The 24,999-nt window shown below is 49.8% G+C and overlaps 1 protein-coding gene and 1 pseudogene across 1 annotated transcript in view; both read left to right on the plus strand.

Annotated features, from left to right (window-relative positions):
• Window positions 1–12,612, plus strand: part of WTIP (WT1 interacting protein) — a 23,797-nt gene extending 11,185 nt beyond the window's left edge. Inside the window, exons 5-10 of the mRNA XM_024734113.1 lie at window positions 6,244–6,311; window positions 6,470–6,532; window positions 6,699–6,829; window positions 7,627–7,678; window positions 8,384–8,452; window positions 11,325–12,612. Coding sequence (XP_024589881.1) covers window positions 6,244–6,311; window positions 6,470–6,532; window positions 6,699–6,829; window positions 7,627–7,678; window positions 8,384–8,452; window positions 11,325–11,465 — 524 coding nt within the window. The 3' untranslated portion in view covers window positions 11,466–12,612. The remainder of the gene's footprint in view (window positions 1–6,243; window positions 6,312–6,469; window positions 6,533–6,698; window positions 6,830–7,626; window positions 7,679–8,383; window positions 8,453–11,324) is intronic.
• A 5,099-nt stretch (window positions 12,613–17,711) lies between these two features.
• On the plus strand, window positions 17,712–19,893 carry LOC112392349 (beclin-1 pseudogene; annotated as a pseudogene).
• Window positions 19,894–24,999: the final 5,106 nt, after the last annotated feature.

The following is a 24,999-nucleotide window of genomic DNA, read 5'->3' on the forward strand; positions in this document are numbered from 1 at the left end:
TGTGTCAGTAGCTCACTCCTTTTTATTGCTGAATAGCATTTTTATTGTATGAATATACCACAGTTTGTTTATCCATTTATCTGTTGATAGATACTAGGTTGTGCTATGAACATTCTTGTACAGGTCATTTGTGGACAAATGTTTTCATTTCTCTTGGGTAAATTCCAAGGAATGGAATTTCTGGGTCATAGGCTAAGTGTACGTTTAACTTCATAAGAGACTGCCAAACTATTTTCCAAAGGGGCTGTATCATTTTATACTCCCACTAGAAATGTAAGAGAGTTGGTTTATTCTACATATTTGCCAACAACTGGTGTTTTAGTCTTTTTAATTTTAGCCGTTCTAATGGGTTTGAAGTAGTATCTCACTGTGGTTTTAATTTGTATTTCCCTGATAACTAATGAGGTTTGAGCATCTTTTCTTCTGTTTCTTGGCCATTTATATCTTCTTTTTGTGAAGTCTGTTCAAGTCTTCTGCCCATTTTAAAAAAAATGATTTTTAATTTATTTCTTACTCCCTTTTTTAAAAATTTTTATTTAAAAAAATTTTTGTCCTTGCCATGCAGCACGTGGGATCTTAGTTCCCTGACCAGGGATTGAACCTGCAGGCCCTGCACTGGAAGTGCGGAGTCTCAACCACTGGACTGCCTGGGAAGTCCCTCTTTTGCCCAGTTTTTAAATTGGGAGTTGTCTTTTATTATTTAGTTATAGGAATATATATGGTAAAAGTTCTTTTCAGATGTTTTGTGAATATTTTCTTCCGTTTTTTTTTTTTTTGTTTTACGGTTATTATTTTTGTGACTTAAAATGTTTTGTCCCCGTTAGGTCGTGAAGATAGTCTCCTTTGTTTTTTTCTAGAAGCTTTAGGTTTCTCATGTTTAGGCTGATAACCATTTCATGTTAATTTTTATGTGTGGTAAGAGGTAAGGAATTGAGTCTTATTCTTTTTTCCATATGAATATATAGTTGTTCCAGCACCATGTGCTGAAAAGACTTTGCTTTCCCACTTGTATGTTTGTTGAAATATTTATGGGTCTATTTTTGCCCTCCATTCTGTTCCACTGATCTTTTTGTCTTTCCTGACCACAATGTTACAGTGTCTTGATTTCTGTAAGTCTTAAAATAGGGAGTGTAAGTTTTCTAGTTTTGTTGATCTTTTCCAAGATTATTTTGGCTATTCTAGGTTCTTTGTATTTCTATATAAATTTAAAAATTGGCACATCAGTTTCCACACAAAAAAAATAGAGTGCTGAGAACTTGATTGGGTGGCATTGAATATGTAGATCAATTTGGGGAGAATTGATATGAGAACGTCTGAAGCCATGAAGATGGTTGTCGGAACTGTGCAGGGTCCAAGATTTTTCCCTACGTGCAAGCTGACTAGTTAGTCTGCCCGTGTTTCACGGGTGCTGGCTGAAGACATGACCTTCCTGGGACAGATACAGCACTGCAGGCAGCGTGAGCTTCATGTTCACATCGGTTCTGTGTGCCCTCCTTGGTCCCACAGTGGTGACGTGGATGCCAGCTGTGTGCTGCACACGCGGTGGGTCTCTATGCTATGGCTGAGGAACCCAGAGCTTAGGGAACCCCAGGATTTTATAATGGGCTGCCAGCAAAGCTGTGTGACTCTTATCCCAGAGAAGCACATTATCTCTATTTATACTGAACAGCAAACCAACCTGCATTCTGCTTCAGAGGGAGATGCTATCTCTGTCTTCTAAGCAGTTTGCTCCACAGGCGTCCTTGGAAAGATAATTCAGAATGAAAGCTGCAAGCCATTTGAAAGATGTGCAGAAATGGAAGGGATCCAATGGAGAACTGTCTTCCAGCAGTGGTATATCTCTCTATTTATGTAGCTCTTTTAAAATTTCTCTCAGCAAAGTTTGGTTTTGCTGAGTAAAGTCAGACACATCTTTCATTAAATTTATCCCTTAGTATTTTATGGGTTTTTTGGGATGCTGTTATAAATGCATTTTAAAAATTGTAAGTTGAGGAGACTTCCCTGGTGGCGCGGTGGTTAAGACTCCGCGCTCCCAATGCAGGGGGCTCGGTTTGATCCCTGCCCAGGGAACTAGATCCCACGTGCATGCTGCAACTAAGAGTTCACATGCCACAACTAAGGAGACCGCATGCTGCAAGTAAGGAGCTGGTGAGCCGCAACTAAGCAGCCTGCGAGCTGCAACTAAAGGAGCCCGCCTCCTGCAGCTAAGACCTGGCACAACTAAATAAATAAATAGATACTAAAAAAAAAAAAAGGAATACTGAAGGTGCTAGTAAAATGTATTCAAAATAATAAAAATAAGAATTGTAAGTTTATTTTCCAGTTACTTGTTGCTAGAATATAAAAATATTTTTGGTTTTCATATATTGACCACCTACTCTACAGCTTTGCTAAACCTACTTATTAGTTCTAGCAGTTTTTTCATAGATTTCTTGTGATTTTCTGTATAACACAATCACATCATTTGTGTTTATAGTTTTTCCTTTCTCACCTGTCTTATTGCACTGTGTAGCACATCTAGTATACTGTTGAATCCTAAGGGGAAAAGCATTTACTATTTCACTATTATGTCTGATGTGAGCTGTGGGGCTTTCATAGGTGCCCTTCATCAGGTGGGGGAGGTTCCCTCTTGCCCCTGGTTAGGTGTTGTCATCTCCTGACTCTAATGGGAATGCCTCTTATAGGTCTGCTGGGGCTGTGGTGTTGACAAGGATGCCTTTTTCTTTGAAAGTCTTTGTTCAATTTGTTTAAAAAAACCCCACATCACTCATTTCTCCCATCCCCAACCCCCTGTGTCTTGCAGCCACCAAATTCTCTGTATCTATGAGCTTTTTTTTTTTTTTTTAAAGATTCCACATATAAGAGAGATCATATGGCATTTGTGTTTCTTTGTCTGACTTATTTCACTTAGCATAATGCCTTCAAGGTCCATCAATGTTGTTGCAAATGCCAAGATTTAATTTTCATTCTTTTTATGGCTGAATCATATTCGTGTGTGTGTGTGTGTGTGTGTGTGTAATTTTTTTATCCATTCATCCATCAGTGGACGCTTAGATTGTTTCCATCTCTTCGTTATTGTAAATAATGATGCAATGAGCATAGAGGTGCAGATATCTTTGTGAATTAGTATTTTTGTTTTCTTTAGATAAATACCCAGAAAGGGAATTGCTGGGTCATATGTTAGTTCTATTTTTAATTTTTTGAGGAACCTCCATACTGTTTTCCACAGAGGTTGCACCAATTTACATTCCCACCAACAGTGAACGAGGGTTCCCTTTTCTCTAAATCCTAACCAACACTTGTTATGTCTTGTCTTACTGATAATAGCCATTCTAACAGATGTGAGGTCCTTTGTTGTTAATTAATCGACCATATATGTGTGGGTTTATTTCTGGGCTTGCTCTTCTGATCCATTGATGAATGTGTCTATTTTTATGCCAACAGCATACTTTTTAATTACTGTAGCTTTGTAATACAGTTTGAAATCATGAAGCATGATGCCTCCAGTTCTGTTCTTCTTTCTCAAGATTGCTTTGGCTTTTTAGGGTCTTTTGTGGTTCCATGTAAGTTTTAGGATTATTTGTTCTAAAAATACCATTGGAATTTTTTTTTCACATCTTTATTGGAGTATAATTGCTTTACAATGTTGTGTTAGTTTCTGCTGTATAAGAAAGTGAATCAACTATATGCATATGTATATCCCCATATCCCCTCCCTCTTGCGTCTCCCTCCCACCCTCCTTATCCCACCCCTCTAGGTGGTCACAAAGCACCGAGCTGATCTCCCTGTGCTATGAGGCTGCTTCCCACTAGCTGTTTTACATTGGGTAGTGTATATATGTCAGTGCTCCTCTCTCACTTCATCCCACCTTACTCTTCCTCCTCCCTGTGTCCTCAAGTCCATTCTCTACGTCTGTGTCTATTCCTGTCCTGCCCCTAGGTTCATGAGAACTTTTTTTTTTTAGATTCCATATATAGTTGTTAGCATATGGTATTTGTTTTTCTCTTTCTGACTTACTTCACTCTGTATGACAGACTCTAGGTGCATCCATCTCACTGCAAATAACTCAATTTCATTTCTTTTTATGGCTGAGTAATATTCCATTGTATATATGTGCCACATCTTCTTTATCCATTCATCCGATGATGGACACTTAGGGTGCTTCAATGTCCTGGCTATTGTAAATGGTGCTGCAATGAACCTTGTGGTACATGACTTATTTTGAGTTATGGTTTTCTCAGGGTATATGCCCAGTAGTGGGATTGATGGGTCATATGGTAGTTCTGTTTTAGTTTAGTTTTCCTTTTTTTAAAAATATTTATTTATTTATTTTTGGCCACGTCGGGTCTTGTTGCTGCCCGCAGGCTCTCTCTAGTTGCAGTGAGTGGGGACTACTCTTTGTTGTGGTGTGAGGACTTCTCATTGCCGTGGCTTTTCTTGTTGTGGAGCACGGGCTTTAGGTGCCCGGGCTTCAGTAGTTGTGGCTCACAGGCTCTAGGTGCATGGGCTTCAGTAGTTGTGGCACATGGACTTAGGTGCCCTGCGGCATGTGGGATCTTCCCAGACCAGGGCTCGAACCCATGTTCCCTGCATTGGCAGGCGGATTCTTAACCACTGCGCCACCAGGGAAGTCCCCTGTTTTTAGTTTGTTAAGGAACCTCCATACTGTTCTCCGTAGTGGCTGTATCAATTTACATTCCCACCAACAGTAAAACCATTGGAATTTTGATAGGGATTGTGTTGAATCTGTAGATTGCTTTGGGTAGTGTGGACATTCTAACAATACTGATTCTTGCAGTCCATAAGCATAGAATATCTTTGCACTTATTTGTGTCTTCTTCAGTTTCTTTCTTTAATGTCTTGTAGTTTTCAATATACAAGTCTTTTACCTCCTTGGTTAAATTTATTCCTAGGTATTTTATTCTTTTTGATGCAATTGTAAATAGACTTTTCTTATTTTCTCTTTCTGATAGTTCATTTTTAGTTAAAGAAGCAGCAGATTTTTGTGTATTGATTTTGTATTCTGCAACTTTACTGAATTCATTTGTTTAACAGTTTTTGATAGTCTTTAGGGTTTTCTCTCTCTATATATATATATATATTTTTTTTCTTCTCTATATATTATGTCATCTGCAAATAGTGACAGTTTTACTTCTTCCTTTCTAATTTGGATGCCTTTTATTTCCTTTTCTTGCCTAATTGCTCTGGCTAGGACTTCCAATACTATGTTGAATGAAAGTGGTGAGAGTGGACATCCTTGTCTTTTTCCTGATCCTAGAGGAAAAGCTTTTAGCTTTTCACCATTGTTTATGATATCAGCTGTGGGCTTGTCATATATGGCCTTTATTATGTTGAGGTACGTTCTCTCTATACCCGCGTTGTTGAGAGTTTTTATTATGAAAGTATGTTGAATTTCATTAAATGCTTTTTCTTTCTATGTCTATTGAGATGATCATAGGATTTTTATCCTTCATTTTGTTAATGTGATGTATCACACTGACTGATTTGCCAACGTTGAACTATCCTGGCATCCTTGGAATAAAGGATACCTTTTTTTATATTGGGCTCCTTCACCTGGTGAGAGTTGTACTTTAATGTTTCTAGATTAAGAAGTTCATTCTTGGGCTTCCCTGGTGGCGCAGTGGTTAAGAACCTGCCTGCTAATGCAGGGGACACGGGTTCGAGCCCTGGTCCGGGAAGATCCCACATGCCGCGGAGCAACTAAGCCCGTGAGCCATGACTACTGAGGCCCATGCTCCTAGAGCCTGTGCTCCCCAACAAGAGAAGCCACTGCAATGAGAGAGGCCCATGCACCACAACGAAGAGTAGCGCCCGCTCTCCACCACTAGAGAAAGCCTGCGCGCAGCAACGAAGACCCAACGCAGCCAAAAATAAAAGAAAGAAAAAGAAATTCATTCTGCGGAGTCTGCTCTGAATTCCACTGAACTTGAAGCAAATGTTTTTTTTTTAATTATCAAAACTTCAGTTTACATTTGAGAAACAGGTCTTCATATGTTTGCTTTGACAACCTCTTACCACAGTCTTGTCAACAACATATCCTATTTAATTTTTTAAAAGTATTAATTAGCGTAATGATAATAACATAACATTAGAGGGAAATTTAAAAATTTGTCTGCAATCCGCTTCTCATCTGTTGGAGGAGGGTGCTGAGAAATGGCACCAGGAGCGTCGTCCCTGGTTCCAGCAGTCCAGGGACGCCCTTCTCAACCCTCATCCTTGCAGGGAGACGACTTCGCGGGAAGGCGTTCTACAATGTGGGTGAGAAAGTGTACTGCCAGGAGGACTTCCTGGTGAGTCAAAGCTGTGCCCTGGCTGGTGCCATGGTGGGAGCAGGGGCGGGGACCCTCCTTCTGATTCATGTGGTGACCTGAGGCCAGGAAGCAGATGCTGGCTGGGCAGCGAGTGCCCCTTTGTCACATAACATCCTGGATCCTGTGTCCCCTCCCAGTACTCCGGGTTCCAGCAAACGGCTGACAAGTGTAGCGTGTGTGGACACCTCATCATGGAGATGGTGAGAACCTCCCCCAGGCTCCTGGAGCCCCTCTGACATGCGCAGAGTCAAGGACCCCACCCTTTCACCTGTTGGAGACCTGCCGGGGGCTCAGAGCCAGAGTGTCTTCTGGGGGCTGTGCTGAGCCTTCCACCTACACTGACCCTTCAGTGCCTCCCGCCCCCAGATCCTGCAGGCCCTTGGGAAGTCCTACCACCCGGGCTGCTTCCGGTGCTCGGTGTGCAACGAGTGCCTGGACGGGGTGCCCTTCACTGTGGACGTGGAGAACAACATCTACTGTGTCCGAGATTATCACACGTGAGTAGCTGGCGCTATGCAGCAGTGTGACTCCCATGGTTCCCCCGCCTCTCTCCAGGAGTATTTTTCTGGCCTGCCTGTCTGTGCCCTCCATTCTTGGCCTGCTCACTTCTGGCCTCCGCTGTGTGCTCAGTGGTTGGGGCGAGGCGCAGATCTCCGCTGGAACCTTCTGTCTCAGTCCTCTCCTCCCCCTGCCTTTGCCTGCACCCCCTCGTCCTAGTGGTGGGGACTCTGGGCTGCCCCATCTAGCTTCTGTCCCGCTGCTCTAGTGGCCAGGCCAGGACTCTTCTGCCTGGAATGGGGGCTTGGGGTCTCTGCAGAGTCTCTTTCTGCCTGTCCGTACCCATGTGACCAGGTGATCCGTTCTCCCTTGCTGTGGCTCCAGGCTCAGCCCTCGGACCTCTGGTCCTGTGCTGCTGCCTTGCATGGGGTTGGTGCTGGGCATCGGTTCCTGGTACTCAGTGTGGAGCCAGGCTTTGCAGGGGTCTCAGCCAGAGGAGGCCCAAGCCTGGACACGGGGGGGCAATGACTGGCAGGAAGCATGAGGGAGAGGCCAGGGCAGAACCTGAAGAAGCCATCCTGGAGGAGGTGATGGGGTGGAGGTGAATTGGGGTACCACATGGAAGGCCAGTGCCAAGAAGGCGTGGCATAGGACGCTCCTACCCCGACATATCCGCACAAGGAGAGGGGGCCTGATGCTCGGGCCGCGTCATGGGGCTACTACGGGTGGACCTGTCCTCGTGCCCTTGGCCTCTGGTCACTCAGCTGGTCACTTCTGGTTTCCTTTATTCCTCCAGGGTTTTTGCACCAAAATGTGCCTCCTGTGCCCGTCCTATCCTCCCTGCACAGGTAGGAACCACTCACCTGGAGATGGTCAGGCGCCTGGCCCCGCCCGGCCCTGCTGGTCCTGCCTGGGTTGGCCCCAGGTCTTGGGCCCCAGTGGGAGGGATGAGCAGGCGCTCCTGCCCCCCGTCCCTCTGGGCTGAGGGACATGTGTTGTTGTGCCCAGTGCACGTACGGTGCAGGTGTCCCCGCATGAGTTAGAGGGAATTGGTGGCCCCTGCTGCTTGGCTGCCCCACTGGCCCCTCAGCTCCGTTGCCCGTCGATGGCAGGACTGGCCCGGGGCTCTGTGAGCTCGCAGCTGAGACGGTGGGGGAGCAGACGAGAGAAGGATGCGGTTTGTGCAGGAGACATTCTCGGGTGGTGCACCTCTCTCCGGCACTGGGTCTTCCACACATGCTGGCCCTGGGGAAGCAGGCCTGGCAGTGGTCTTTCCTGACTGCAGAGAACTGAAAAGAACACGTACGCACACGCTGACACCCACGTGATGGCTCTCACGAGCAAGTGTGCGTGCTCTCGGCTGCAGCCGTGGGAGGAGGCCTACGGCACACGCACATCCATTTGTGTGCACCCACTGATGCCTGTTCTGGCCCCGTGGGAGCACCCACGTCAGAGCTCACACGGGTGTGAATGCACAGCCCCCATGACAGGAGCGCGTTGTGTAGTTACGTGCCCACCACACAGTTCGCCTCAAGCCCTGTCTCTTCCTCCAGGGCTGTGAGACAACCATCCGTGTGGTGTCTATGGACAGAGACTACCACGTGGAATGCTATCACTGTGAGGTGAGCCTGGGTCCCCCCAGAAGGCTGGCGGCCAGGGTAGTCCCCCTCTCACACAGGCCTCCTTCTCCCTAGGTGCTCTGTGGGCTCACCTCCTCTTTTATGGTTCTGTCCCATTCTGCCTGTCCTCCCCCAGTGAGCTCTCTCCCTCCCCTCCAGGATATGGTTTCTCTCAGCCCGTTTCTCATTCAGTCAAATATTTCCCGAAGATGTACAGTGTTGGGGTGTTGTTGATGTACAGAGAATAAAGGCAGTCTCTATCCTCCAGAGAGACAAGTACTCAGGCAGTATTTATACAGGGTCATCATTGCTATCAAGGGGAGTTCTCAGAGCACATAGCAGGCCTTGGAAAATCAAGGAAGGCTTTCTGGGGGAGGTGACACCCAAGCTAAGATTTGAAAGATGAATAAGAGTTAGCCAAGGAGCAGGGAAAAGGGCATTTTCAGGCAATGGAAGCAGAATGTGCTAAGGTGTGAAGGTGAGTGTGTTGTTTTGTTTCACTGGAGAAGTTGGCAGGAGCTGCGGACGAAAGGCCACTTGAGCTGAGGAGCGTGGACTTATCCTGAGGGCAGTGGAGAAGGATCGAAAAAGGATGACGCGATGTCACTGAGATTTTAGAAAGGGCACTCATGCAGAGAATGAATGGAGGAAGAGGGAGTAGGGGCTGAGGTTCCCTGAGGAGGCAGGTAGAGTCAAGGTTGTGGCCCTGGGTTCCAGCAAGTAGACTGAGTTTAGTGTTGGTTAGATGGTACAAGGGACTGGATTTGGTCAGTGATTGGACGTGGGAGTTGAGGGGTTGGAAGGTGTCCATTACGACCCCAGGAGAGAGTGAGGGTGAGAGGAGGAAGGCATTAGATTATCTCACTTTTGGTAGCTGGAGACACCTGAACGGAACTATCTAGGCAGTAGCCGGATGTGCTGGAGTATAAAGACTCTGGCACAGGTGTAGGAGTTTGGGAGTCATTGGCATACATAGCTCTTTCCTCTCTGATACTCTGCCCTGTGGTTTCTAGTTGCCTTTGCCTCCCCAAATTCTCAATTCAGGGAGACCAATGGGCAGCCTGAAAATCTCTCCAGGTAGTAACCTGGGCAATTGTAGGGCTCTCCTTATTAGTTTCCCTTCTCTCAGAGATCACTGGCCTGCCTTGCCTGTTGTTCAGAGTCTGAGGATCATCGTTTCATATATTTTGCCCAGTTTGCCATTGTTAAAGGTAGAGCGGGAAATCCAGTCCTTGTTACTGTCATGGCCGGAAGCAGGAGTCCCATCGTGGGCATGTACATGGCCACTGAAGCCAGGGGAGTAAATGAGGTCTTCCAGGAAGAGCTGTAGAGGAGGGAGCGGGGGCTCAGGATAGCCCAGGGAGCTCCAACATTCCGGGGATGCATTCAGACAGAGCAGCCACACAGGAGGCCTAGAATGAGTGACCGAGAAGTAGGAGAAAAACTGAGTGTTGGGTTTCAGAGCCCCCAGGGAAGAGCAGGTGTGTCAGTGAGAAACCTTCGGTAGGAATCTAGGGTCCATCTGGAACCAGGTTGCCTTGATGGGGGCAAGTGGCCCAAAGGGAATAGGAATCCTGCTGGAGGACCAGGGAAGGGGGGTCAGGAGCAGGCATGGCCACAGTTCCTCCAGCAACCGTAGGAGGGCCTCCTGCTCTGCAGTCCTGGGGACTGCAGTGTCCCCTTGGGGTCGCTAAGCTCAGTCCTTAAGGAAAGGCTGATGCGGAGTCCAGGAGCAGGTCAAGCTGTAAGCAGAGTACAACCAGCGCCTCGGGGCTCTGAGACGTGCTGCTGCCCCCAGGGGAGACCCTTGGATGGGAACAGGGGGCTGTGGCCAGACAGGACACGGAGGACACCTGGGACCTGAGTTGCTTGGGACATGAAGCTCCATCACAACAGCCCAGCTCCATCACCTGTGTGGGGCGGGGGTAGATGTTGGTCTCAGGACCTTTGGGTAACAAGTGTCACAGCTTCCAGGTTGGAGTTCAGCCCTGGGTGCAGTGAGAGTGTGACCAAAGGGGCCTCCTTGGGGTGGAGGTGGGGGGGGGAAAGGAAGGAAAAAGTTGTCCGGTAGGTCTTGCCTGGTGCCCCACTGTCGCTTGCAGCACACCATCCTCCATGGCTGCCCTTCACATTTCCTGCCTGTTAGAGGTCAAACACGAATCACATAACTTGTTAAACAGAAAATTCGCCTATAAAATATCGTGCAGTGGTAAACATGGTAGGATAAGGGACATAAAGCAAAACTCCTTGTTGAATTGACGGCTTCAGGTCTTCTGTTCCACTGTCTCTTAAGGCCACTGGGGTCAGCCATTTGACCTTCCCAAGGTCACCAGTGACCCCCATGTGGGGATCCAGGAGATGATTCTCAGTTGTCACTGTCCTAAGCCCGCAGCAACTTTCCTAGACTCTCCCTCCTAGACGCCCCGCCCTCTTCACTGTGCCCTTAGGACAGGCAGTTTTTGGTTTTCCTCTTTCATCTTCCCCTAAAATCTTGGCTCTGCTCTTCTTTCCTCTCTTAAAGTTGGAGCTTCCACAGCTCAGCTGTTTTTTCTCTTCTCTTTCCTGGTTATCTGCACTCCCTGGGAGAAACTCCTGTTTTGTTGTTAAAAACTATCACATTTTTATGCTGATGCCCCCCATTTACTGCCCAACCCTCTCTCCAAGACTCCAGCCTAGTGTCCGCCTACCTCCCTCCTGGTTGGCTCCTTTGGATGTGTAAGATGCTCTCCAGTTCGGGGTGTCCAGCACTGGGTTCCTGACCCCCTTCCCCCAAAGAGTAAAGGCCGAAGTCCTCCGGAAGGTGGGCAGGGTCCTACAGATCTCTGATGCACTCCTCCCTTGCTTACCCTGGCGCCGGGGATGTGTTCTTCCCTAGGACTGCGGGCTGCAGCTGAGCGGGGAGGATGGACGCCGCTGCTACCCCCTGGAGGGCCACCTGCTGTGCCGCCGCTGCCACCTGCGGCGCCTCCGGCCAGGCCCACTTCCCTCACCTGCTGTGCACGTCACCGAGCTCTGAGCTGGGGGCGGGTAGCCCGACCCTGGGGGCGCCTCATCTGCTGTGCACGTCACCGAGCTCTGAGCTGGGGGCGGGTAGCCCGACCCTGGGGGCGCCTCATCTGCTGTGCACGTCACCGAGCTCTGAGCTGGGGGCGGGTAGCCCGACCCTGGGGGCGTGTGTTTGTGTCTGCGTGCACGCGCGCGCGTTTTTTCGCTCAGGAGCGCGTTTTCCTGCGCACGCACGTGTTTTTGCGCGAGTATATTTTTGCGCGCGCGCCGGCGATGGGTGACCCAGGTCAGTGTCGGGGCTCTGTGTCAGGGTGGGCGCGGCCGCCGGCTCCCACCCCACCCCTACTCCCACCGGCCACCGAGCTGCTGTCCGAGGGGCCGGCCCCGCGGCGAAGCTACTAATATTTATTCACCGTCTGTGCCTCCTCAAACGGCTTCCTTTCTTTCGGGCCCTGGCCGCCTCCCGCCCCCACCCCATCACTCGCCTTCTGTTTCGGGACCCCCTGTGCCCCGTGGCCTCGGGGGGCAGGCTCCCAGACCGGCTCTGGGTCACGGGGCTGAAGGTGGCCGTTACCACGTGCAGGGGCGCGGGGTACACGGCCGCCGTCCTCCGACTGGCCTCGGGGCGGGAGCCAGTTACCCTGTGTAGAAGGGGTCTGGGACCCCCTTCAAGAAAGCTGCGGGAAGGCGGGGGTTGGCGGAGGGCACGCGTGTTGGTCTCATAAGCGCCTGGCCCGCTGGTGGGTGGGAAGGGTTCGTTGTTTGGGAGGGGTCGTAGAAGGGGGTGAGGAATGACACCCTTAGGGAGTGGGGCCTGCGAAGGAGCCCTCCCTTCGGCCATTGTGGTCACGGCGGGTTTTGGCCACCGAGACTCCGATGGGCGTTTTCAGCCTTCATCCCGCCGCCCCGGTCTTCCCATCCCTGGCTCCTTGTTCCCAACCCCTCTCGTCCTCGGCCTCGGGAAAAGAACGCCTCGTGCAGAATTCCAGCCACAGGTCTCGGTCGAGAGAGGCCGCGAGGGGGCGCCCTGCCCATCTGTTACAGGAAAGCACTGTGTATCAGGCTCCACAACAAAAGCATATGATTTGACTTAAATTAAGTTTTTCCTTTGAGAATATTTTCATTTTCTTTAAAAGAATATAGTTTTCTTCTAAAAACTTGGCCCACGGTTGTTATTTCTTAGGGAAGTTACAAGAAACTCACAAAGGTGCAATTTGTATATCATATACAGCTAGCGTTCAAGTGGTAAAACAGTGTAGTTTAACTACTTTTGTATAAATTCCTCTAAAATCCCAAAATGTGTGTTTGCCTTAACGACTGTAGGCTAGCGTGGGGTTTGTTTATGTCAGTGTCTTGAGAGCGGTTACCTAATGAAATGTGGTATGTGGAAATGTAGATTTTTTTCTCTTCCTCTGAAAGACACATCAGCATTGCGAAGCTTCTCACTGGTGGCTTACGTTGGATTTGCACTTGTGGGTGGCCCCTGCGGCGAGAGACCTCCTAATCACGGTGGTTTTTACGGAATATTTTAAGTCCGTTTGTTCCTATGAGAATTGAATCACCTCGGCTACTGCTCTTGCTCTCCGTTCCCCCCACTGTTAAACGGAAGATCCTTCATCTGGGGGAGCCAGGCCGTAGGAACCAGAACGTGGTCAGGACTGCTCATTGGGATGCGTAGGAGGGGAAGTGGCAGCCGGCGGGTTCCACCTGGGCTAAGGCCTGGAGCCGGGGCGCCCTCTAGTGGGCTGAGGAAGGAAGTACATGGTGAGTTTGGCGATCGTTGACCGAATATTTTAACGCAGAGGTTGCCCTGAGATACGGGAAGCTGTGTCTCCTGAGGAAGGGACTTAACAGGATCAAGGTGGCTTCTTGGAGGAGGTGACCCCAGTGGGGCAGGAGACAGTATATTCCAGGAATGGGAGGTTCTTTCTGGCTTTCTCTTCCTCTTGAGCTGGGCTGCTTTGCTTTCTAGCCGATTATTGCAAAGCTTTCTTCTGATTGCTTCCAGTGTCGAAGCCTGCTTTGGCCTCCGTTTCTCCTTGTTGCAAATTCAGCTCTGCTCTTTTCTCTTTCTTTGTGTCTGCTGTGGAGGTGGTCCCTGATCTTCCTGCCATGGGGACCACCATCTCTCTCCACACCTGCTCCATCCTGGTTACCATGCTCCCCCATCCAGCCGGACTGAGTCATCACAGCAATGGAGCCTCCTTTGAATTCATGTGCCAAACTTTATCAAAAGTCAGAGCCAAGGGAATGCATGACCCTGGGGGGCAGTGGCTTTATCTCTGGCCACACTTTGCCCTTTCTCTTTGGGCTCCATGACCCTCCTTTGCCTTCTCCCAGGGCGGGTGACTGCCACCATCCCTGTAACCCCAGAGCCTTTGCACATGCAGTTCGCTCTGCCTGGACCCACCCCCTGCCCGATGCTCTAATTCCTGGTCAGATCCTTCCGATCTCAGCTACACGAATAAGCCAGGCTCCTAGTTGCTACACTTCACTGAACACCCAGAATTTGGGGCCCCGATCTCTAAGCTCTTTTCCGAAAGCAGCATCTTCCAGTTCATTGTCAGGAATTACGCTGACATGATGGTTGTTGAGACTGAGGAAGCAGTGTGAGAGCCAGACCTCAAGCCAGGTAGATTACCCATGAGCCTCCGCTGCTGGGTGCCAAACCCACCTGCCCCTAGGATGTCTCCCCTGATGTTGACACCTGGTGACAGCTCTAACTGTGCTTTTGTTAACTGCTGTACTTTCATGTACTGAGAGAAGAAGAGTTCTCTTCATGTCCATCTCCTCACTAGAGGATGGGCACTCCAGGCCAGGGTCTGTCTGGGTTGTTCACTCTTGTCTCCACAGTGCCTGGCCTATGGTTGGTACTGTAACCTGAGGCAAGACCCTGCCCTGGCCTTTAGAGTCTCAACTTAGGACCCCTCTCCTTCACTGGTTTGCAAGTCCAAGTACAGCCTCAGTTGCCCAATGAAGGAGCCACAGGTGGGATAGAGGCCCAAGGATGGGTTTACACAAATACTATACATGCTGCACATCAAGTGTGTGCCCCAGGTAGTACACACACAGGTGTGCCTTTGTGGATACCCTTGAGTATTGGGTTCCCTGCCACGCGTGCTCGTGTGTGTGTATGAGAGAGAGAGAGGGAGGTTGTTTGAGATGGGTGAGAAAGAGGGAGAAAGGGAGGGAGAGGAGAGATGGAGATTGGGAGGGAGATGAGAAGGGGCATGAGATTGTGAGACATTGAGAGAGCTAGATATTGTGAGGGGTAACGAGAGATTTTGAGAAAGACATTGCGTGTGAAAGAGAATGAATGTTTGACAGAGATGGTGGAGGATTGATCAGGAGAGACTGGGAGAGGGAGAGATGGTGAGAGAGACATTGTAAGAGAGAGATTGAGAGGGAGGCTGAGAGACTGAGAGAATGGTGGAGAGAAAGATTGAGAAAGAAATTGAGAGGTGGAATGAACAAGAGGGAGAGAGAGAAAGGTTAACTGAGTGAGGCCAACAGAACCTAGGGTCCTTCTCCCGTAAGGCAGGGGGCCCCCAGGGCCAGGTGATTTGGAAATATTTGGATGGCCTGGCCCACAAACAGGAAAGGTTCACCTCTTGTTGGGATAAAGGCTGTGGTGTCTGTGCACGTATATGATGTTAGGCTGGGACAGTGGGCTCTTGGAGGTGGGTCTTGAACATGGGGTGCCTGCATAGTCATAGGGTAGGAGGAGATGGTACTGACCCCTCCTGGTCCGTGCTTCCTACCCCTCTTCGGCCAGGACACACAGATGGGAGCTTGCTGAACTGAAGATAACCCTTGAGTGCCTCTGTGAGCTTGCTGTGGAGGGGCTAGAAGGGGATGGGCAGTTGGGGCCGTGGTTTGTGGGAGGTGCTGGGCATAGGAATCCACACCACAGATGCCTGGAGAGCAAGGCGGGCCAGTCCTGGGAGCCGTCAGCGGTTGAGTTTGGTGATGTGTGGGGCGTGCTCACCACCATCTCCTCCCAGCTTCACTCCCATCCCTGAGGCTGGTCTTCTAGTTAGCAGATGCCCCCCGGGAGGAGGGTGAAGGGCTAAGCGTAGGCTCAGCCTGCGGGGGCTCCAGGAGGGCCTTGGGTTGGGGTCTGAGGACAGGTCTGGGGATGGGGGCGGCGCCCAGGTCGCTGGTGACCTTCCACCCAGCAGTTCTGGAGGCCCTGCCCCCGCATGGTGTGTGAGCATATGGGATCTGCATGTACCCGGAGTGGGTGTGGTGGGTACCTGGCTGGGAGAGGGGTGTGTGTGCACGTGCTCTGGGGACTCAGTGACTGCTGGGGGCAGGCCTGGCTTGGGGGGTCTTCCCAACCCAGACCTGTCTCTCCCAAGAGACAGGGAGGCTCTCCTTCCATCCCGGGAGGAACGCTGTGTGGCACTGTCTCCTGGGGTAGCAGACTAGTCTGAGGCTACGAGCACTCACCAGGCCCCTGGTTCCTGGAGACAGAGAGCCCAGGAAGTGTCTAGGAGCCTGGAGAACCGGGGCAACACAGCTGGAGTGGAGGGTGCCTCCCCGCTCCTATCTTCCTGCTCTGGCCCTGAGGACACTGCTGGGCTGCCCTCCCTAAGTCCGGGCGTTTGTGTCACAGGTGGGCCCTTTCCTGTCCTGCAGGGAGGCTCACCCTGGAGGGCAGAGGGGGCCTGGGAGGCTCTCCAAGGACATCAGGGCCCTCAGGTCTCCCTGGGCTGGGGGGACTATGGCCCTGAAACATCTGGCACTTGGGTGGGAAGCACTCAGCAGTGGTGTTTGTGTGCCTGTCACATGTTCACCTGTCTGTCCCTAACTGCTCACCTGTCGCTCCCATCATCCCATACCAGTGCACACTCTCTACCTGTGCTGTGCAGGTGTGCCTGCCTGTGTCACATACACCTGCCACTGGTTATGTGACTGTCCCACAGAATCCACCTTACCTTCCTGAAGTTACCTGCCACACATCAGTCACAGGCACCTGTGTGACCCAGCTGGCTAACTTCCTTCTCTGTGACAGTGCCTTGGCCATCAGCGCCCTGTCCACGGTGGAGTTGCAGACACTGAGGGTGGAGCTCAAGCTCAGGGAGAGGCATTTCACCGGCCCTATGTTTACTCAGCCTCCTTCAACCCCAGATTGCTTTGGGAACTCCCTCTTCCACCTGAGCAGCAGTGCTAGTGAGGATTTCCAGGCGTCTTCAGCTGGGCCCTCTGCCTGGCCCGTGGCCTGGTGTGGCCACATTCCTGAGCTGTGTGGGTCTCAGCCAGGAGTTGCTGTCCTCCCAGCCAGATGGGGCCTTTGGAGTCTCAGCCTGTCCCGAGCCAGCCCTTCCCGTTGCCCTGCTCAGCCTGGTTTAGATCTCTCCTTTCACACAGCCCGCTCCGGTCTCCCACGATACCTGGGTCAACTGTGACCCCGGGGATGGGGGGATCACTGACTCTGGTGAGAGGGGCTCCCGCCAGCGTGGGAACAAGTTCTCACGGGGGTGGAGGGAGTCCCACTGCCAGAGAGGTGTGTCTTCAGAGAGGCAGAGGGCTGTATCCATGATGGAGGAGGTCAAACTGAGCAGCCCCGTACCCTGCAGCCCGGGAGGCAGAGAGGCTGCTCACCGTGTGTTGTGTGGGAGCCACGCGTGTGGGTGAGGGGCCACAGAGTCTAAGGGAAGGTCACAGGAGCCCAGCCTGGGGGTGTCTCACTGCGAGGGGTCAGTGGGGAAGACTGCCTTTATCTCTGATGTGGACTGACTCTCCCTCCCACCCTCTCTTCTTTAAAAAATATGTATCTATATTTAAAGACTTTGTTATACTTGGTCTGATTGGAAAACAAGAATATCTCATTGGCTTTGGGCCTGAGCATCTGTGTGGATGCTTTCCATTGTCCTGGAGGGTAGGGCAGGTTCACGTGGATGCATAAATAGAAAGTTCTGTTTTGCCCTTTGGAGACGCCTGCCGTGTGGAGCATGTGAGTTTGGAGCTCAGGGGAGAAGTCAGGGCAGGAGATACACATTTTGGAGCCATGTGTTTATAGAGGTATTTGAAGCCGTGGATGAGATCATGTGGAAGGAGGATGAGATCAGGAAAGAGAAGAGGCCCAGGCCTGAGCCCTGGGATGTTCCCGCGTGTATCCCTCAGCAAGGGGGATGGAGCAGGGGCACCGGGGAGGCGGGCGGGCAGGGGGAGGGGTGGGTTAAGGTGGCATCAGAGCGGCCAGCTCTTTCAAGCATATCGGGCAGAGGTGTAGCAGCTGCAGGGGCTGGGGTCAGGGTGAGTTCTTTTAGGACGCTGAGGCCTGTCTGAGGCTCCCTGCCCATGTCTGTAAGAGCATGTACACTCCACGTGGGCATTCCCAGGGTTGTCTTCCCCACCGGACCCTGGTCCGCATGGGGACGGGGGTGACTGTGACTGCAGTGGTCACAGCTGTGTCCACTTGGAGCCCAGCGTCCGGCTCCTCCGGTGCTGGGGAATGTTGGTTAAGTGGTTGAGTGAAGGGGTCAATATTGTAAAGCGCTTAGAACACTAACAGGTGCATAATAAATGCTCAGTAAAAATGAGTTACTGTTAGCTGCAGACTAGGAAGTAGCTGAAGACGGGGTGACGGCAGTTCAGGAGGCCTTGCTCTGGGGCCGACGGGAAGCCACAGTGCCCGGCTGTAGACTGGACCAGGGTGGCGGCTCCAGGTGCCGAGGGATGGAGGGGTTGGAGATGCCCAGCGGCACCATGCAAGTCAGCTTCGTGTTGCCAACGCTGCAGCTAGCCCCCGAAACTGGACCGTGTCACCATCCAGGAGCCCACAGCTCCATTACTACCCCGAGCCCAGGTGAAACCAGGAGCGATGCAGGAGGAAGGGGCTAACTCAGGAAAGGAGCCTTATCCAACCCCATCAGGACGGTGTCTCTCACACATTCATCCCCCCAGCCTGGATGATGTCTGCAGAAAGTGCCAACAGCTTCACTCTGCCTCCCGACGCAGCACCGGGGAGAACAATAGCTGAAGCGTGAAAGTCACTGGAGGCCTTTCTGACATCCTGTCGGGCCAGACAGGCGTGGCTCACCGCTGGGTGAGGGAGGCACAGACTCTTTTAGGCCACCTGGACACTCAGCTCAGCGTCATTGAAGATGAGTGTCAGAGCTGCAAACGATGTTTGGAGATCTCAGAGCGAATGAAGGAGGGTGACAGCGAACAGCTACAGAGGGACTAAAGGAGCTGGCACTGGGGGAGGAGAGGCTGACCACGAGCTAGAAGAAAAGAACCGTGAGACGGTGACAGAAAATCTTAAGGATGTCCAGGTTGAGGCTGAGACTGGATCCAGAGGCAGCTCAGTATCAGAGGGAATACAGTGAATTTAAACGACAACAGCTGGAAGGATGTAGCAAACCAGGTGCGTTATATTCCTGGGGAGTGGAACAAGGTGAATGCTGCTGGGGGCTGGACGGCGTTGCCATCTGTGCCTTGGCCGGTAGGACGGGTTTGAAGCTTTAGAGGTTTCGGCGTATTCCCAGCGGAGTCTGGAGTCTCAGACATATCTAAGGAGATGCCGTTGTACTGGTCTGGGGGCTCCTTTTGTCTGGAACAGCAGCTTTGACTATGCAGTGGGGCTTTCCTGGGCTGTGTGCAGCCGTTCAGAGAAGGGGCTGAAAAAGATGAGACATCCATTTATGTCTTCCTTACAGGGTGGATGTGGAGAAAGGCAAGAAGGAAGACGCAGGAGGCAGCGGTGGCTCCTATTCTACTGAAACCCAGTTCAGCTCTGCGGAACAGCGGATAAAAGCTCTCAAGTTCATGCTGTTGAATCTTAAGTGGGGCCGTGCTTGGGTATCCTCACAGTTTTATAATAAATGAACTCCTTTTTTTCCTTAGGAAGATACTTGCCTAAAAGACTTACATTTTTTGTTTTGTTTGCAAAAAAAAAAAAGTTTTAAATTAGATTCAGGTGATATCAAACAGCACGTGTTTACAATCCGAAAAAAGACAAAATGCAGAGAAGCCACTTTATTTTAAAATATCCTTTGATAAATAGTTTCCAGAGCTACAGCAGCCCCTGTATAGGGACCAGCCCTTTTCATAGTTTTGACTCTTAACCCCATGATTTCCTTTTCCTCCTTCCCTTCAAAATGACTAACTTAAGTTTGCTTTTTTTTTAAACCTCAGTTGAATTGAAACCAATGTGTTTTCACTGGATTTTCTCTCTCTCAACTTCCTGCACTCAAAATATGAAATGGAAATTTTTGTCTCCATCGAGATGTTGAAATGTATGAGCCACATGTTGGATATCGTGAGACAATGACATATAAGCTTTGCCTGGCCACCAAATGATGTGGTCAGAAGCTTGAAATTCAACCCGCGTCTCTCGGTTCTAGTACTGAATGCCCACTCTGCCCTGTGTTAGAGATATGAAACGGTGTTGGGTACTGTTTGGATACATACTATTATGTGTAATAAAAGATTTGCTGTGGTCTGAAAAACAAAAGTGAGTTACTGTTATCACTAAGATGAGTCAGTATAGAGGAAGGCATTTCTACAGTCTGTACGTGACTCCCTGTGTGGGACAGTGTCTGTGTCACTTCAGCAACGGTGTATATGACTCTGCACGTAACATCCTATGTCCGTGAGACCTGCCACTGTAAGGCTAGGGGGACATGTGACTCAGAGACCAGGCATGGTGTGTGAGGACCGCCAGGCTTCTGCTTTTGTGGCCCCAGCTAGTCTGGTTTTGAGGTCACAGCAGCATCCCTGACTCAGGTCAGCTCCCTCCTGAGAAGGGGCCACTGAGCCAACTGTAGACCCTCTGCATATTGCCCCAGGGCCATGTCCACGTTGGAGGTGGACGTTCAGGACCAGGGTCCTCTGACCAGCCCTCTCTGCAAGTCCCACCCTGGGTCACATGGCCGTTCTGCGTCTCTTCCCCTCCTTTGTCTGCTTCCGGAGCCTCATCTCACCCCTTGGTGCTGCTCCGAACCTTCTTTGCCTGGTCCCGCTTGTCTCCCTTCCAGCTCTGCTCAGGGCTGGGCCACGACCCTTCCTCATCCTCCATCAAGAGGAAGTGTGGGCTCAGTTCCTCTTTCTCCTTCTCCAACAGAAACTCATTGGCCTGCAGCAGCCCTGGCCTCCTCCTTGCCATGATCACAGGAGAGTGACTCGAAAGCATTTTCAAGCTGTTCCCACCCTAAAGATGCTCCCTAGACCCAGAGCCCTTTCTTCTTCCTCTCTTGCCCTCCTTTTTAAAAGTTTATATTGAGAAATATATTATGGCCAGTGAGGCTAGAAAACACAGGTTCAGTTTGAAGGAAAGAAGAACACATGCCAGTGGATCTATTGATAACTTCCTAGCTGGAGAAGTAGGGCATAACCAGCACCCTCCACGTACCCTGCTCTGAGCACCTCTCCCTTAGTTACCCTCTCAGGTGGAGCTGTCATGCCGAGTCATGTGTCAATCACTCCTTTACTTCTCTCTGTTGTTTGGCCACCTATTCATGTATGCTTAAACAATTTGTTGTTTACTATTGAGTGCTTTGGGGTTTTATATTGATTGAATCATCCTAAATGTTTTCTTCTGTGTTTACTTCCTCTGCTCACCCTTACATTTTAGCGATTCATCCATGTGTATGTGTTGGTATAGTCATTCATTTTGATTACTGGGTAATAGTTCATTGATGAAGACACCATTAATGATTTCGCCATCGTACCGTTGATAGCTGTTTGGAGTTGTTTCTATTTTATAGCTTTTAGAGGACATATCTATGCATGTTCTTGTACGTTCTTGTCTTGGCTCACATATTCAAGAGTTTCTCTAGGATATATACCAATGAATCATAGGGTATATATATTTCACTTTTCTAGATATTGTAAAATCATTTTTCAAAGTGGTTGTAATCATTTACATCCAATTCAAATTCAAGATTACAGAATTTTTACTTATTTTCTTCTACTTTACCTCTATTACATCTAATCCATATTATATATGCATTCACCTATATCATATATTTTTCTTTTTTCTTTTTTCCCCTGTATCACGTATTTTTTTTTTTTTTTGCGGTACGCGGGCCTCTGCTTGCTGTGTACTCTTCCCTGACCCCCTGTTATGGCGCTTGCCCATGGGTCCTCAGCCGTGTTGGTGGAGCCTGTTCCCTTGATGCTTCTCCCACATGGTCCCCTGTGAGGTGTGCCGTGTCTCTTTCTCTGGGACCTAAGAGTATAATGAACCCTTTAATTTCGTATGCCTCTTTGAGCGTCATTTTCGCAGCCATGTTGGAATGACCCTTAAAGACCCCACAAGGGGGACTTACTTCCCATTTACAGCACCCCAGCCCCCTTGGCCATCTGTGGGGGCACACCCAGCCATGGCCCTGTCCTTACCCACCTTTGGAGCACTTTATCTTTTCTGAGTCCTGCTAAGCTCTCCCACTGTTCTTCGCCGTTTTGTTGAAATATCAAATCCTGTAACGAACCCCTTCCCACTGTCTTTGGTATTGTGAGGTGATCAATTTTCACATTTCTTTTTTTTTTTAATTAATTAATTTATTTTTGACTGCGTTGGGTCTTCGTTGCTGCACGTGGGCTTTCTCTAGTTGCGGCAAGCAGGGGCTACTCTTCATTGGGGTTCATGGGCTTCTCATTGCAGTGGCTTCTCTTGTTGCAGAGCACGGGCTCTAGGCATGTGGGCTTCAGTAGTTGTGGCTCGCGGGCTCTAGAGCTCAGGCTCAGTAGTTGTGATGCACGGGCTTAGTTGCTCCGCGGCATGTGGGATTTTCCCAGACCAGGGCTCGAACCCGTGTCTCCTGCATTGGCAGGGGATTCTTAACCACTGCGCCATCAGGGAAGTCCCAATTTTCACATTTCTTTATCCTCCGGTTTGGTCACTGGTGGGAGAGAACACGAGTGAAGGGGTTCAGCCCATCATCTGTAACTGGAAGTCTATATGATTTTACTTTTAGTGGTGTGTTGACATGCTGCCGTGGGTTTCCTTGCGTGAACATGTTCCCATTTTGGGCTGCCTTCCTGTTGGCCTGGTGTGGCCAGGACCCCGCAGATGCATCCAGGATGGCTGACTCTGAGAAGTTGTTGCCTGGCACAGTGGAGACAAGAAACTCAGCCTGGGAAGAAGTAAGTGATGTCTGCCTCCACCCCATGCCTCCCAGGACTAGCAGTTCCTGGGGGTCCTGGAGGTCTGGATGGAATAGGGGGTATTTACTGCCCCAGGACATACCCTTGTACTCCATGTCTACAGTGGGGTATTATCTAGAGAGATGCTTCTACAAAATCAACACTCTGGCAGTGGTTCCCCAATGTTTTCCAAGTCAGGACTTTGGCATTCTTAAAACAATTAAATAGAAGTCTCACTTTAAAATTGTCTTTCTACAAAGCAGTGTGTCTATACGCTAGCCCATTAGGACAATTTAAACAGTTTACTTCTTGTAAAACATTGTCTGCTTTCCTACTGGATATTTCAGACATTGTTTTGTAAATCAGTAGTGATAAATAATACAGTAGCCAAGTTTTATCTCTGCTCTTAGCTGTGTGCCTAGGATAAAGTCCTAAAGGTGGAAATGGTAGTATGAATGGTTTTCAGATCATTTGTGCCTACTGTCATTCCCTTCAACAATATGAAAATACCTTTTTTTTCCTTATGTCCTCACTCCTCACTGTTCTTTTTTTTTTTTTTTTTTTTTGCGTTACGCGGGCCTCTCACTGTCGTGGCCTCTCCCGTTGCGGAGCACAGGCTCAGTGGCCATGGCTTACGGGCCCAGCCGCTCCGCGGCATGTGGGATCTCCCCAGACCGCGGCACGAACCCGTGTCCCCTGCATCGGCAGGCGGACTCTCAAGCACTGCGCCACCAGGGAAGCCCAGTCTGTTCTATTTTGGTGAAAATGTTTTATCGTGTGTGCATTTTTTGATTATTTGTGAGAATGAACATCTTTTCTACGTGATGGTCATATGCCTTTATTTTTTGTGATTTTCCTATTAACGGCCCTTTTCAGGTTTTCTAGTTTCAAGTTTGAATGTTCTTAAACCTTTACTCTTGAAGAACTTTCAGAATCAGTTCATCACATTACAGAAGAGAAAAAATATGTGTTAGAATATTGATTTGAAATGCTTTCCAATTTTAGATTACTTTGGGCATAGTTGATACCCTTTTAATACTGAGTAATCCCTTCTAGAATGCAGTTCATGTTTTCCATTTATGAAAGCTATTTGATATCAGTAATGCTTTATGGATTAGGATCCTACTGTGCTTCATTTCTTTCTTTCTTTTATTTATTTTTTTCGGCCGTACCGCGTGGCATGCCGGATCTTAGTTCCCTCACCAGGGGTCAAACCCGTGCCCCCTGCAGTGGAAGCGTGGAACCCTAACCACTGGACCGCCAGGGAAGTCCCTGTGCCTCACTTCTTTCTCTGGCACTGCTCCATTGGTCAGAATTCCAGACTGACGCTAAACAATTGTGGGGCGATGGTGTGTTTTCTTTTCTCCTGGCTTTCGTGGAAAGGCCATGGAGACGGGTCAAATTCTGTCTTCACTGTCAGTCTGGTTTTGGCTGTCGATTTCATGATGAACCCAGGAATTGCACTTTGATAAGGCAAATAAGATAAGAAGAAATCTACTCCAAATTCAAGAATGTTTTACGCATTGTGTTTGGCCTTTACCTGTATTTGAACAGAACTGCATAAATGTGTGATGGTAGAGTCCTGGTATGCATATGATTTCAGGACAACTTACAAAAATTATGGGAAAACATTACAGTTAATTTAAATACGCTTTTTCTGAAATGTTGATTGTTGCAAAAATTGTATAGCGACTTACAGAGAGGCAAGGGCATCCTTGGTTTTGGGTGGCTCGGGACCTGGGTCATGACCCTTGCTCTTATAGGGACAGGACTCAAGGGTTAGTGCCTTGCCGGTTCTCCCTAACTTCCTGTAGTTGCACTGCTGTGGCTTTTTTTTGGCCATGCCATGCGGCATGTGGGCTCTTAGTTCCCTGACGAGGAATCGAACCCTTGCCCCCTGCAGTGGAAGCATGCAGTCTTAACCGCTGGACCACCAGGGAAGTCCTGCTGTGGGCTTCTGTCCGTTCCAGATGTCGGGGCAATGTAGAAGATGGGTAGAGAAGGTCGAGGCAGGGAAGGAGGGTGGTGGGGTCAGGGGCAGCGGATTAGGCTGTCTTGACAGTAGGCTGGCTCCTCCCAACTTCTGAGGTCAGTACCCACCACTTCCCCCTTTAGCTAAAAACACAAGCCACAGCTTGGTGAATGGCATGTAATGTCGGACAGCCTTGCCCTGCAGAGGTACAGGTCTTGGGGTGGGGGCAGTGATTCACTGGGTCTGGCTCTGAGTCGGCACAGCCGACAGGATGGAGGGGGCAGCAGAGCAGCTGCCGGAGAAGGACTGGGGCTGCCCAAGGGTCAATGCAGGCACTTGCCAGTCTGGATAAGCAGCCTGGGCAGCGACCGTGGCTCTAGTCAGAGCTCTGTGTCGCAGAGCCCATGTCATTGATGTGTTCCTGTGGGGAGGAAGCTGAAAGGAGGGATCTTCTGGGAAAGAAAGCAAGGAATGT

This window comes from Neophocaena asiaeorientalis, unplaced genomic scaffold (assembly GCF_003031525.2).
Source record: "Neophocaena asiaeorientalis asiaeorientalis breed wild unplaced genomic scaffold, Neophocaena_asiaeorientalis_V1.1 scaffold280, whole genome shotgun sequence".
Classification (NCBI taxonomy): domain Eukaryota; kingdom Metazoa; phylum Chordata; class Mammalia; order Artiodactyla; family Phocoenidae; genus Neophocaena; species Neophocaena asiaeorientalis.